The sequence below is a fragment of the Sus scrofa genome, chromosome 1 (assembly GCF_054392235.1).
Source record: "Sus scrofa isolate SSC_HxYL_T2T_F1_AM1 chromosome 1, Sscrofa_HxYL_maternal_Yorkshire_Landrace_v2.0, whole genome shotgun sequence".
Lineage (NCBI taxonomy): Eukaryota > Metazoa > Chordata > Mammalia > Artiodactyla > Suidae > Sus > Sus scrofa.
In genome coordinates, this window is record NC_139383.1 from 83,291,928 (window position 1) to 83,307,045 (window position 15,118).

Sequence of the window (15,118 nt, forward strand, 5' to 3'; positions counted from 1 at the left end):
CAAAAAAACCCCAAAAAACTGCAGCTAGATGAGTTTTGATGTAGGATCAAAGACTTATTTAACAAAAAGACTATTGAAATACCCCTCCCTTTTCCACCTAGTATCTATATGAGATCAAATTTAACTCATACAGTAATCGAAGGAAAAAAATCACAACAGTGAACGAAAAAGTAGATTTGAGTATTCTGCTTTCTACTCTTAGACTAGACATTAAAGAGATTTGCAAAAACATAAAACAATGCTAACCTACTTGCTAATTCTTTTAGTTTTGGAAAATAGTTAATTTCATAAAATATTATTTATACTAATGTGATAACTTTGTTATTTTTAAATGAATTAATATTAAAAAAATTTTCAGTTTTAATTTATAATATGATAAATATAGACAAAGCAAACCTACATAAGCCAAAAAATTTTTAGGTTCCTTGATATTTTTAGTATAATGGGGGTTTGAAACCAAAGAATTGCTAACCTATTTATTTAACATCAGATATGTGGATTATAGATATTGTTACAAGGTCATGAAAAGTATGAATATCTTCCATTATTTTGAGAGAAAAACTACTCTTCCAAAGTAAGAAGTAATTTCTGGATTACTATTGCCATTACCACATATTTATGGAAAAAAATTCTATTGTGATCTCAATTAAAGGTAACTTCTAGAGATTAAGGTCAAGCCTCCATAAAATAACTGAAGAGTCTAACAACTCATCTGCTGAAGCTCCTAAGAACAGTCACTCTATCTGGGATAAAATAAGGAAGGCTCTCTTAAATTACAATTACAATCAACATTTAGCAGTTTATTATCTGCAAGGCATGGAAAGAAGAAAAGTGGAGAACAAAGATTATTTTGTCATGATCCTTATTCTCCAGTAATCTAATAATACAGTTATAGTAATGGCAGGGGAGAGTGTTAGAACTGGTTCTGAGTAGAGTACGTACTTTTAAAAACCATATTCAACATAGCTATTGTTTTCATACTACAAATCTTAGAAGGTAAGGCTAGAGAAAATCGCCTCAGCTGCTAAGTATGGTAGAGTAAGAAAGTACTAAATGCAGCTCAGATTAAAAAAAGCCTGAGAAATACTGGTCTAGTAAGATTACATTGTTCTTCTCAATTTTAGTCTACCATGCTGAATTCCTTAGATTTTGCTGGGTCATCTATCAGTACACTGAAGGACTAATAGGGTTCAATATTTGGAAGGCAAGAAAGCAATGGGAATGTAAAGGATAAGTTTTTCTTCAATAAAAGGCCAGATAATAAACATTTTAGGCTTTTGAGGCTCATATATTTCTTTGCTATATTATTGTTTTCTCCTATAAGTTTTGGTTTTTTTTTTGTTTTTTTTTTTTAGGGCTGCACCCATGGCATATGGAAGTTCCCAGGCTAGAGGTCAAACTGGAGCTTCAGCTGCTGGCCTAGACCACAGCCAGAGCAACATGGGATCCAAGCTGCATCTGTGACCTATACCACAGTTCACGGCAACACTGGATCGATAACCGACTGAACGAGGGATTGAACCCACATCCTCATGGACACTAGTCAGGTTTGTTACTACTGAGCCACAGTGCGAACTTCATTTTAAAAAGTAAAAAATCAATCTTACCTTGTGGGCTGCTGACCCACTTCTATTCTATTAAGTTTAGACTACACTGACATGTCCCAGCAGGTGTTTCTATGAAAAGCCAGAGGCAGAAAAAAGGCCCCTGGATTAAGGATGGAAAGTCTCAAAATAGAAACTGGGGTGGTTTATGTATCACTTCTGTAATATACTGTTCCTCTCTGCAGGAACAGTATGGGCAATGAAGTGTAAAATTCTTCAATTATTAAAAACAACTTCAAAACGAATAAAGTAATAAAGAAAAAACTGAGCATGGCCAATCACAATGAAAACTCATTAGTTATCTACTAACCACAACTCTTACAAAACCCCACATAGTAGCCTTTTCTGCTAATGATGGTTTAAAAATAAAATTATTTTCCAAGGTAAAAATTCTTCTTATTACTTTTGTTAAGGTATGTAGTTCCACCATCCTGAATGCTTACAAACTGATGCTCTAAATCACTCGTCATCAAGAACTCAAAAGAATTTAAATCACTTCCTTAAAAATGAGGATACTCATTATTAAAATCCAGCTTCGTTCATGATTTAAATGACCTGTTCTCATCTGCAATTAAAGTGCAGCTGACCCATGGACAACAAGGGAGCTAGGGGTATTAACAGTTCCTGCAGTTGAAAAATCCAAGTATAATTTACAGTTGGCCCTCTGTATCTGCAGTTCCACATCCCTGGAGTCAACCAACCTCAGATCCTGTAGGACTGCAGCAGTTACTATTGAAAAAAATCTGCGGAGTTTAAACTCAAGTTGCTCAAGGTTCATCTGTACTAGAGAATGTCATAGTACCTAAATGTTTGGCTTTCAAATTACAGCCAACTCTGCTAAGGGTCTGACATATTACCACACCAAGAAAAGATCACCTTAGGACAGGGATGAAGGCCTGTGCCTCAGAGTCTTGACTCACTCAGAACAGTAATGAGTATAATACCTCTTGCTTTTTATAGGTTAGAACATTTTTTCTTTTTTAGTGCTGCACCTATGGCATAGGGAAGTTCCCAGGCTAGGTGCTGAAATGGAGCTGCAGTTGCAGGCCTACCCAGCAGCCACAGCAACTCGGGATCTGAGCCATGTCTGCAACCTACACTGCAGCTCATGGCAATGTCAGATCTTTAACCCACTGAGCGATGCCAGGGATCGAACTCACATCCTCATGGATACTAGTCAGGTTTATTACTGCTGAACCACAACAGGAACTCCAGAACATTTTAAAAATGTTTTTTAGGAGCTCCTGTCATGGCTCAGTGGTTAACGAATCCGACTAGGAACCATGAGGTTGCAGGTTCGATCCCTGGCCTTGCTCAGTGGGTTAAGGATCTGGCGTTGCCGTGAGCTGTGGTGTAGGTCACAGACGCGGCTCGGATCCCGTATTACTGTGGCTCTGGCGTAGGCCGGTGGCTATAGCTCCAATTCAACCCCAGCCCGAGAATCTCCATATGCCATGGGAGTAGCCCTCAAAGGCAAAAAGACAAAAAAGACAAAAAAAAAAAAAAAGTTTTTTAAAACATTTTTATTTTTTTAAAATAATCTATTTCGTTCTTTATTTTTCCTAGGGCTACACCCACGGCATATGGAGGTTCCCAGGCTAGGGGTCGAATTGGAGCTGTAGCCACAGGCCTACACCAGAGCCACAGGAACGCTGGATCTGAGCTGCATCTAAGACCTACACCACAGCTCACAGCAACGCCAGATCCTTAACCCACTGAGCGAGGCCAGGGATCGAACCTGCAACCTCATGGTTCCTAGTCGGATTCGTTAACCACTGAGCCATGACGGGAACTCCTCATTTTCTATATTTTTACCTAAATTTCTAAACCTTATTTCCCTCCAATTTCCTCTCCTTAAAAAGAGAACTTGTTTTCTACGTACTCACTGATTTATAATACAAAAGAATCCAACTTAAATCCAATTTAAAAAATAACTACACACCAGGAACCCAGGAATTTCCAAAGAAAGCCTTATGTTGATGGTGATATTAATGGTTTACCTGACTCATGTGGAATGGAAAACAGAAGAGTATGAGGTCCAGTGTGCTTCTCTGCACGAGTACACTTGAATCCTGCACCGAAGTACTTACTGCTTCTACCTAAAATAAGAGAGCCTTTAGTTGTGTATTACTCCAGGAGAGATTTACCATGAAAATATAACAATGCTTTATTTCCCACCAAAATAAAAGTGTGCTTCAGAGCTTTTTAAAAATCACTAGTTAAATGTACTTATGTTGTTTTGAATAGTTTTATAATGGTTTTAAAATTAAGGAGCACAAAAGAGTACACAGCTGAGAGTTTCCCTCCCAGCTATTTCCAACCACCCAGTTTCCTTTGCACAATCAATCAACACTATCAGTACCTTCTGCAAATAGAAGTAAATAAAAATAGCCATGCATATATCCCAAAATTTGCCTTTTTCACTTAACAACATGTTCTGAAGAGTTTTCCTTAACACTACACAAAGCATTTCATTTTTAATAGCTAAAGAAATACTTCCTTTCATAGATAAATCCTAATTTATTTAACTAGGCTAATGCCAGACATTCATAGGGTTTGCAACCCTTTACTATAGTAAATAATGTTGCAGTATGCTTAGGTAGCATACAGGCACACCCCCAGGATAAATCTTTCAAAGCCAAATTGCCAGATCTTGGGCTATATGCAGTTGCAACTTAAATACTATAATGCTTTCTCTGAAGGTTATGTGTATTTATATTATCCCAGCTATGTATGACAATTTGTTTTTCCATGTTTACTTACCTATTTTTTTTGTTTTTGCCAATCTGATATATTAAAACTGGTATTCTGATACAATTTGAAGGTTAATTTCTCTTAAAACTAAGGTTGAGAATGTTTTCATATCTTTGAATTATTTTTATTTCAATTGGAGTATCTGTTCAAATATATTTTTCTACTTGATTGTTAATATTTACTTCTTTATGGTAGCTCTTTGACAAATAAGATGTTAATCCTTTGCCTGTGATGTACTGTAAATAGCTTTCCAATTATGGTTCTTGCTTTTTAAAGAAATTTTAAAAATGACTTCTTTAAAACTTAAGTCATTAAAAGGAAATGGAATATTACATTTGGAAAATAGTAGCTTATCATCTTAAGACATGTATTAGAAGAAAATGTAGAAGCAAATCTTTTTGACCTTATATTACACATAATTTCTTAGATAGTATCTAATACCAAAAGCACAAATGACAATAAATTGGATTTGATCAAAATTAAAATTTTGTGCTTCAAAGAATGCTATCAAGAAAGTGAGAAGAAAATCCACAGAATGGGAGAAAGTAATTTTAAATCATATATATGATAAGGACTTAATATCCAAAATGTATAAAGAACTTCTACAACACAACAAAGAGATATAACCCCATTTAAATAATGCACAAAGATTCCAAACAGACATTTCTCCAAAGAAGATATAAAATGGCCAATAGCCACAAATATGTTCAACATCATTAGTCATTAGGGTGAGAATCAAAACTACAATGAGATAACATTTCACCCAGTAGGATGGTTATAATAAAAAAGACAGACAATAATAAGTACTGAAAAAGATGTGAGAAAAGGGAACCCTCACATATTGCTAATCAGAATGTAAACTGGTGCAGTCACTTTGGTAAACAGTTTGCTAGTTCCTCAAAAAATTAAAGAGTTACCATATTACTCAGTTAATTCCACTATTATGCGTGTAATCAGAAGATATGAAAACTTATGTCTACACAAAAACTTATACATGAATTAAACACCAATGTTCATGAAGAACTATTCATTAATACCAAAAAGGAGAAGTAACCCAAACTACAATCAGCTGATGGATGGATAAATGTGTTATGTCCATACAATAGAATATTATTCAGCCATAAAAAAGGGACGAAGTATTGATATACGCTTCAACATGAACTGATCCTAAAAATACTATGGTTAAAGAAGCCATTCATAAAAACTATATATTATATAATTTCGTTTATATGAAATGTTCAGAATAGGCAAATCTATAGAAACATAAAGTACATTAGTGGTAGCCAGGGACATGAATGAGGGGAAAATACAATGTGATTAAGGTCTAGGACTTTTCTTTTTGGGATGATGAAAATGTTCTCAAATTAGACAGTGGTGACAATTTCACAACTTTGTAAATATACTAAAAACCACTGAGACGCTTATCTAATTCAAAAGGATAAAGTTGATGGCAGGTGAATTATATATCTTAATGAAGCTGTTACTAAAAAAGTTAAGCATTTATTAAGCATATAAACCAGGAAGCCCATGGGTATTTTCCCAAGAAATAAGAACATATGTCTATATAAATAACTGTACACAATGTTTCTATCAGTTTTATTCATAAATTGCCCCAAGCTGGAAAGAACTCAAATGTTCACTAATCAATGAATGAATAAACTATTACATTCATACAATACTACACAGCAATATAAAAGAACTACTGATACATGCAAAAACATGAATAACTCTCAAAAGTGTCAAAGCGAAAGGAAGCAGACAACAACTAACACTGTATGATTCTGTTTATGTGACAGTCTATAAAAAAACACAACTATAGGAACAGAAAATAGATCAGTGTTATCAAGGGCCTGGCGGTATAAGGAAATGAGAGTCACTACAAAAGGGCACAAAAGAACTTTTGGAGGTGACGTACATGTTCTCTGCTATTTTTGGGAGGAGGGGGCTGCTCCCATGATATGTGGAAGTTCCTGGACTAGGGATCAAACCTGAACTCAGCACTCAGCAGTGACCTAGTGACAACACTGGATCCTTAATCACTGTGCCACATGGGAACTCCAAATGTTCTCTATCTTGATTTCATAGTAGCAGCTACTTGACTGTATGTATTTGTCCTATTCATATAACTGTACACATAAGACAATTTCAGTTATGTTAATTATGCTTTAGTAAATATAATAAAAAATTAGCATAAAAATATGTCATTTCATAATCATATGAGGAAAAAGTAACGGATGATTAATCACAAATTTTTTTAAAAAAATTTTCAAAATGACCTTTGAGGGTTTCTTTTTTTCCTTTTTGCTCATTTTAAGCATATAGTACTCTGAAGAGATAAAAGGTTTCCTTATGTTCTTAATCTTGAAATTAAATAGTATACATAATCAATGTGATCTGTTTTCAACTATCTTTCACCATCTGCTTTGGTAATATATCCTCTTGCACAAATCTCATACAGAATCTGGCTATTACTTCATCCAAAATCTGTCTTTCCTATGAAGCAAGCTATGATCCAAGAGAAGGCCCACTTCGGAATAACAGAATAAGTGTGGATATGTTAACAGTGGTTTGATCAGTTAGCAAGATGCTAATAAAGACCATTTATTTGCTAGAATAACAGATAACGGGGAAAATATATAAATAACAATTTCTTTTCCATGAAAAAAATGTGAAGCTTTTAAAAACAGTAATTAGTGACTGTGTTGGTCTTCAAGTTTCCATGATGACAAACATAAGCTCCATGAAAATAGGAAATAACATCCTCGGCACGATTCTCAGTATCTAGAATTGCGTGTTTCGTTATAAAGAAGTACCAGTTAAATGAGCAACCATCTGTAGACCTACCATTAGCTCAATATCACTGCCAATTATATAAAGTTGATCTTCCATGGAAAGCTTCCTGTTCAAATGGGCGAGAACATATGTGATTCCAGGTAAACGCACAGCAGGGCTGGTGAGCAGACTACCCCAGAGGGCGCTGTAGAATGCCGACTGGTCCACAGCAGCAGCAACCTTTTCCAACAAGGTGTTTGTTCTGAGGTACAGAATAAAGTGGTTGAAAAGGGAACATTCAGTGCCACATAGTTAAATATAAATCACTATCCTCTCCCCGATGGTATGGGTATCAAAGCATCCGTGCCATAGTCATCCATTCCACCCTGGACACAAGTGTAACAGGTGGGAAGAATCATAGACTTGGGAGTCAGAGGACTGGGTTTATGTCCTGGCTTCATCATTTACTATGTGTGTAATTTGGGAAGAGCATTTAATCTTTCTTCAGTTTAGTTTCCTCCTCTGTAAAATGAAGATAACAAAAACACCTCCACAAGTCACATCCACCTCAGTTGGTTGTTAACATCACATACATTTTACTTAATAGTAATCCTACAGCAGAACATAACTTCTGTGGATTTTCTATAAAATCTTAAAGGATATTTCTAAATATTTCCTCTCTTTGAAGTCACATTATATAATTCATAACTTCAATGAATTATCAGACCTATGACAAAAATCAAAGCTGCATTATTGCTTTTTAAGGTCTGCATTTAAAGATTAATTACCTTTCCTTTGTTTTAAACATAAGATAATGCAATACGTAAAGTTTATTAGATTGTAGTATAGTAGAGTCTTTTTTTTTTTTTTTTTTTTTTAATCTTTTTAGGGCTGCACCTGTGGCATACGGAGGTTTCCAGGCTAGGGGTCAAATAGGAGCTATAGCTGCCAGCCTAGGTCAGAGCCACAGCAATGCAGGATCTGAGCCACGTCTTCAATCTACACCACAGCTCATGGCAAGAAGAGTCATTAATCAAGAGAATCTGATGATGAGTTCTACAGTTTACTTGCTATGTGATTTAATATGAACACTATAATCCTTCCTGGTCTCAAATTATCTATGCACTAAAAGAAGAACATGTTTATCAATTTTCTTATAGAACTTATGTGGAATAACCAGCAAAACATAATGCTGCTATGGTCTGAATATTTGTGTTCTCTCAAAATTTCTCTGTTAAAGTCATAACCCCCCAAAGTGATGTCATTAGAAGGTGGAGCCTTTGGGAGGTTCACCCCCATGAATGAGATTAGTTTTCTTATGTAAGAAATGCCAAAAGAGCCCTGTAGCCTCTCCTGATAGGTGAGGACATAGGGAAAAGGCCTGGGGTATGAATGAGGCAGCAGGCTCTCACAAGAACGTGATCCTAGCACCATGATCTTGGACTTCCAGCCTCCAGAACTGTGAGAAATAAATTTATGAATTTCTGAATTTATAAAAATAAATTTCTACCCAGTAACAATAAAGCCACCTTTTGTTACAGCAGCTCAAAGATTAAGACATATAACAAGATAAATCATAGATACTATAGACATAAAGACCATTATTCAACTTCTATGTTAAATTTTTAATTCTAACAGAGGTAAAAGTGGTCTAGGTTCTACGCTTCTCTTAGGAGAATTAGTGTAACAATGCACTGGAATTAATTATTTCTATTTAAATCATTAAGTGTGCTCAAAATATGTTTGGCATTTTCTATTTCTGCCACTTTAATTCATAGTTAACTTTTTGGTAAGATTATCAGTAACAAAGACATTAAAGATACTTAATGCTATCTATCATGCACTGTCTACCATTATTAATCCAAAGAAATAATAACAGGCTCCAAAAGAGATCAAATCATTTTCTTTAAAGAGTTAAAATATCCAGGGTATCATGTCAATAGCTATTGAAACAGCATTACATTTGGTACTAGGCTATTTTCTACCATTAACAATGTAAAAATTGATGGCACATGGTCCAATTTCCCATTCTTTTAATTAATTTACATGTCCTATCTATTGTATTATGATCTTAAGGTCACAATTTTTTGAGTGACATATATGTGCTAGGCACTGGACTAAGTGATTTCACTATTACAGTTCATATTGAACACTAAGTAACAATGAAATAGGTATTATCCTTTTTTACAGATGAGGAAACTGACTAAAGTTCAGAAATGTTGAAAAAGGTTTCCTAAGGTCACAGTATCTGTCCAGCCAGAATTTGAATCCAGTCAACCGACCTCCCAGTTCTAGGGTCTTACTACTTAGCTAAACTTTCTGTATATCACACAAGATATACAGACTAAATACACTACAGTAATTTTTTTTTTCTGTAAAAATCTTCAGGGGATATACTGAAGCATCTAGCATAATCAAGTTTTGTGTTGTTAATATTATTGACCTGAGGATGCCTGCTGACAAAACCATGACTGATTACTGAGCTGCACCAATAACAGAACCATCTTACCTCTCATAGTACTCCGATCCTTCCTCTAAGCCAGGAAGAATACCAGTTAGCAGTCCTTGAAGACCAGGCTTCAGTGTTTTACCCAAAGGCAAATAATAGATCTCATACAAACTTAGCAGTGTTGGTTTCACCGACATGGCAGCATTTGCAAGAAGAGGAAATAGTCCAGAACTGTTTTAAAAAATAAAAACCAAAGTGGGTGGTGAAATTACTACAAAGTATTAATTCATATGTACCTACATGTGTGTATAAATCTTTTTTATGAAATAAGTTATACCACTCAGCTTAAAATATCCTGTATAGTGATGAGTTCTATATCCATAAAACCAACTCAGGTCTCTCAGCTGAGCTTCATACTCTTAAAAAGAATTCCCCTTCTTTCTCCCCAGCCCCTAAACCTGATCCTTCCCCTATAATTCCATTTTAAAACATGGCTTCACCATTCATCTGGCTGATCAAAAGATACACATCTAGGAGTGACCTTTGACCCTTAAGAAAAATCTTCTACTCTAACTAGCAATCAATCACTCTCTTTTCTACAAGCCTTTTTCCTAGATATTTTCTGAGCATAATAAATTCTCTTCATCTCCACCAGGTATTTCCTTAGCGACCACCACAATAACTCAATCACTGTGTTTTACCAAGTGTAGCTTCAGTATTTTCCTGAAGCAGCAGGGCAATAAATACTTTCATTGGTTTCTTGCTGCCTCTAAGATAGAGTCTAAGTGCTTAATGTGGTTTTAACCATCTTGCTATTACACACCTTTGTACAGCCCACGTATGCTCATCCATATCACTCCTGACCCCTCTGTTCCAGCTACACTCAATAATCCCTCTCGAATTCATTTTAGAACTTTCATGCTCTCTTTAGTGTCCAGGCCTCTTATACATGCTGCTTTGACAGATACAATTCCACACTCTCTTACTTTATACTATCCTTGTTGTCTAGGTGACTAGCAGAATTTCAGGACCCAGCATAAGCAGTTTCTCTGAGGAGACTGTCCCCATAATTAGACTTGCTTATGCTCTCTATTTGATGTACTTATTCTAGGAAGTAATTCTGTTCTTATTAACAGTAAGTAAATCTACTGCTATGATAATCATAAGTAATGCTATTTCTAACAACAAAAGGAACCATTACAAAGTAAAAACACTGGAGTTCCCATTATGGCTCAGTGGTTAGTGAATCTGACTAGTATCCATGAGGACACGGGTTTGATCACTGGTCTTGCTCAGTAGGTTAAGGATCTTGCATTGCCATGAGCTGTGATGCAGGTCACAGACGTGGCTCAGATCATATTGCTGTGCTTGTAGCAAAGGCCGGCAGCTGCAACTCCAATGTGACCCCTAGCCTGGGAACCTCCATATGCCACGGTGTGGCCCTAAAAAGACAAAAAAAATTAAAAAGACAATGTACAAAATGGGAAAAAATATTTGCAAATCAGGTATCTGATAAGGGATTAGTATCCAATTTATAAAGAACTTGTACAATTCAACAGTAACAAAGTAACCTAATTAAAAAATGGTCAAAGGACCTAAACAGACATTTCTCCAATGAAGATACACTAGTAGTCAGCAAGCACATGAAAAGATGCTCAACATCACTAGTCATCAGGAAAATGCACATTAAAACCACAAAGATGAGCTAGCAAATGCCGTTGTGGATGTGGAGACGGTACACTGTGCACTACTGGTGGGACTACAAATCTGTATAGCCGCTGTGGGAAATGGTATAGAGATTACTCCAAAAAAAATCAACATTCCACTTCTGGGAATATGTTCAAAAGTAACAAAAATACTAACTCAAAAAGAAACCTGAAGTGTTCCTGCTGTGGTGCAACTGGATCGGCAGCACCTCTGCAGCACCAAGATGCAGGTTTGAACTCTGGCCGGCAGAGTGGGTTAAGGATGTGCCATTCCCGAGCCTGCAGTGTAGGTTGCACCTGTGCTGGGATCTGACCCCTGGCCAGCAACTCCATATGCAACAGGGCAGGAAAAAAAAAAGAAGAAAGAAACCTGAAACCCCATGTCCCATGTTCATACCAACATTATTTACAAAAGCCAACTCATGGAAACTACCCAAGTGCAGATGAACAGATAAAGAAGTTGTGGTATATATACACAAATGAGTATTATTCACCCATAAAATGAGGAAATCCTACCATTTTCAACCACAATGACCCTAAAGGCATTGTACGAAGTGAGATAAGTCAGACAGATAAAGACAAATACCATATGATCTTATTTATTCATAGAATCTTAAAACAAACAAACCCAAGCTCAGAGAAAAAGAGAACAAATTTGTGGTTACAAAAGGCAATGGGTAGGAGTTCCCGGCATGGCACAGTGGAAACAAATCCAACTAGGAACTGTGAAGTTGCAGGTTCGATCCCTGGCCTCGCTCAGTGGGTTAAGGATCCAACGTTGCCGTAAGCTGTGGTGTAGGTCACAGACATGGCTCGGTTCTGGTGGCTGTGGCGTAGGCTGGCAGCTGTAGCTCCAATTAGACCCCTAGCCTGGGAAACTCCATATGCCTCATGTGTGGCCCTAAAAGAACAACAACAACAAAAAAGGCAATGGGTAGAGGAAGATGGTCAAAAGGTACCACATTCTAGCTATAAGATCACTAAGTACTAAGGATGAAAAGTAAAACAGGAAAATTACAAGTTAACGCTGCCATATAATATTCAGGAAGGGGCTTTTTTGTTGTTGTTTTTTGTTTTTGTCTTTTTAGGGTCACACCTGCAGCATACGGAAATTCCCAGGCTAGAGGTCAAATCGGAGCTGCAGCTGCTGGCTTATGTCACAGCCACAGCAACACCAGATCTGAGCCACTTCTGAGACCTACACCAAAACCTGCAGCAACGCCAGATCTTAACCCACTGAGGGAGGCCAGGGATCTAACTCACATCCTCATGGATATGAATTGGGTTCTTAACCCACTGAGCTACAGGGGAACTCCCCAGGAAAGTTAAAAGAGTAAATACTAAGAGTGCTCTTATCAAGGAGAATTTTTTTCTACTTTTTCTTCCTTTTCTTTTTATTGTATCTATAGGAGAAGATGATGTTAGCTGAACCTATGGTGGTGGTTTTACAATATATGTAAATCATGCTGTAGGCCTTAAACTTATACAGTGATATATGTCAATTATTTCTCAATACAGCTGGGGAAAAAAGAATAATTCTAATAGATAATTCCATAATATTAGAAAGCAAGAGGTCATGCCTCTCCTTTTGTTTCTGTATCCTAAGTCCCTAACACCAAGTCTTGTCCGTAAAAAGTGCTTAACAAATGAATTAAGAATCTGTCTTGCTCCTAGTTTACACAGAAAATAGAGGCCATCTAGTGGGAACACCCTCAACTTTCCACTTTTCTGCCTTCAATTTCAGGTACAGGGTGACTAAAAGCTATAGAAGTAGCCTCTTCAAAGGTACCTTCCTCCAGCCATCTTGCCCCAGGGCCCAATGTCTGCCTTTGCTAGGACTCTGCTTTATCCACTACCCTTTTTCTTTCCTATAATTTCTTTCTTTCTCCACTGACATCTTTGTCTTCCAACACAGCTGTGCAGAAATCTTTCCCTATGATTCTAAAAAGGGAACAAATTACAAAAACAAAATCCCAAAACCTTTATCTTAACTACCTCCTGGCTTGAAGCAGCCTTCCTATTTCACTTTTGAAAAAAAAAGGAAAAACAACAAAAAAAAGCACTTTCCAGAGTTCCCCGGTGGCCTAGTAGGTTAAGGACCCATTGTTGTCACTGCCGTGATGGACATTCAATACCTGGCCTAAATTTCCACATGCTGTGGGTGTGGCCAAAAATAAAATAAAGCACTTCTCATCTATCTTCAATCACACTTGTACCCCCTCCACTAAATTGTTCTCAATATCACCACCAATGTCTACTAATTGTCAGATTCAGTGGTCTATTTTCAGGGCTTATTCCACTTCAGTTTTTTTTGTTTGTTTTAAACTATTTTGCTTTTTAGGGCCACACCTGCAGCATATGGAAGTTCTCAGGCTAGGGGTCCAATCAGAGCTACAGCTGCTGGCCTATGCCAGAGCCACAGCAACGCAGGATCGGAGCCGTGTCTGTGACCTAAACCACAGCTCACGGCAACGTCAGATCCTTAACCCACTGATGGAGGCCACGGACAGAACATGCAACCTCATGGTTCCTGGTCAGATTCATTTCTGCTACGCCACAAGGGCAATTCCTATTTCAGTTGTTTGTAATATCTGATATTATTCACAACTTAATCTCTTGAAACTTTTCCATTTTGGTTTCAAGGTGAGCTTTATCTCCTGATACATTTTCCATCTCTGATTCTTATCCTTTTTCACTGACTACTTTCTTTCACCTGCCCTTTAAAGAATGCAACTGCTAAATATTCGCAGAATCATCTTTCTCCTTTTTCCTCATTATTCACAATGTTCTGGGTGATCTTGAGCCTTTTCTTGGCTTCAACTGCCACCTAAATGCTGACTGCTCTATAATCTCTTTCAAGCCTGAAGTCTGGATTTGTATTACCAATACTTTACACAGCCTTTTAATATTTTAAAGTACTCAAACTATTTGTCTAGCCTTCTTAGTAAAACCTTTGTATACTCTTACCACATTAAAAAAAATATGCTTGAAGATGCAATATGATATTTTATCATGTAACAGGTTACATAACTTTAGGAGTATTTGTATTTAATTATGTTAAACAATGAACTTTGAGATTAAATAAATTACTCAATAAAAAGTAAGTCCAACATTAAACTTCAGTTTTAAAACTGTCTATACTTTAATAGGCGATACTGTTTAAAAAAGTATTGAGTAACAATATAATTTCTCTCAATAAGTTATGTGTATGTGGTAATGTCTGCCATATTTAGAAATAGTATTCTAGAATTTTTTATTCTTATGGAACATACTGCTAATAAAATCAGACATACTGCATTTTTTTTTTTGTAAAATAACTTTCTTAAGGTGAACTTTGTTACTTAGTTCATAAAATAGCAGGCATGAATTAATAAGAAAAGTCTTGCCTTAAGAAAGGAATCTATCAGTTATTACATGCAACACTGAGAAATTCTTAGCTTTTTTTAAAAAAAAAATTTCTGTCTCTTGGAATACAGTATTTATTATTACTATTAAAAAAAACCTGTCACTAACTTTAGGTTCTACCTTTAAAACATCTGTGCAGAATTAAAAAAGGAAAGAAAAAAAACACACACACGGTAAAGTAAATCAATGAAGCTAAAAGTCTGTTGTTAAAAAGACTAACAAGGAGTTCCCGTCGTGGCGCAGTGGTTAATGAATCTGACTAGGAACCATGAGGTTGGGGGTTCGGTCCCTGCCCTTGCTTAGTGGGTTAACGATCCGGCGTTGCCGTGAGCTGTGGTGTAGGTTGCAGACGCGGCTCGGATTCCGAGTTGCTGTGGCTCTGGCATAGGCCGGTGGCTACAGCTCTGATCCGACCCCTAGCCTGGGAA

The 15,118-nt window shown here is 36.6% G+C and overlaps 1 protein-coding gene across 20 annotated transcripts in view; it reads right to left on the minus strand.

Annotated features, from left to right (window-relative positions):
- DOP1A (DOP1 leucine zipper like protein A) overlaps positions 1–15,118 on the minus strand; it is a 107,564-nt gene that overhangs the window by 61,143 nt on the left and 31,303 nt on the right. For 18 of the 20 annotated variants that reach the window (XR_002343988.2, XM_084963819.1, XM_084963774.1 and 15 more), the window contains exons 4-6: positions 9,640–9,810; positions 7,203–7,392; positions 3,605–3,703 (exon numbers count right to left, since the gene is read on the minus strand). Coding sequence is in view for 19 of the 20 variants with exons in the window: in XM_084963819.1 (XP_084819945.1) it covers positions 3,605–3,703; positions 7,203–7,392; positions 9,640–9,810 (460 nt within the window). In the remaining variant the exon portion in view is untranslated. Of the gene's footprint in view, positions 1–3,604; positions 3,704–7,198; positions 7,393–9,639; positions 10,014–10,384; positions 12,156–15,118 lie in introns of those variants that run through there. The other 2 variants (XM_084963841.1, XM_084963746.1) reach the window with 2 other exon arrangements.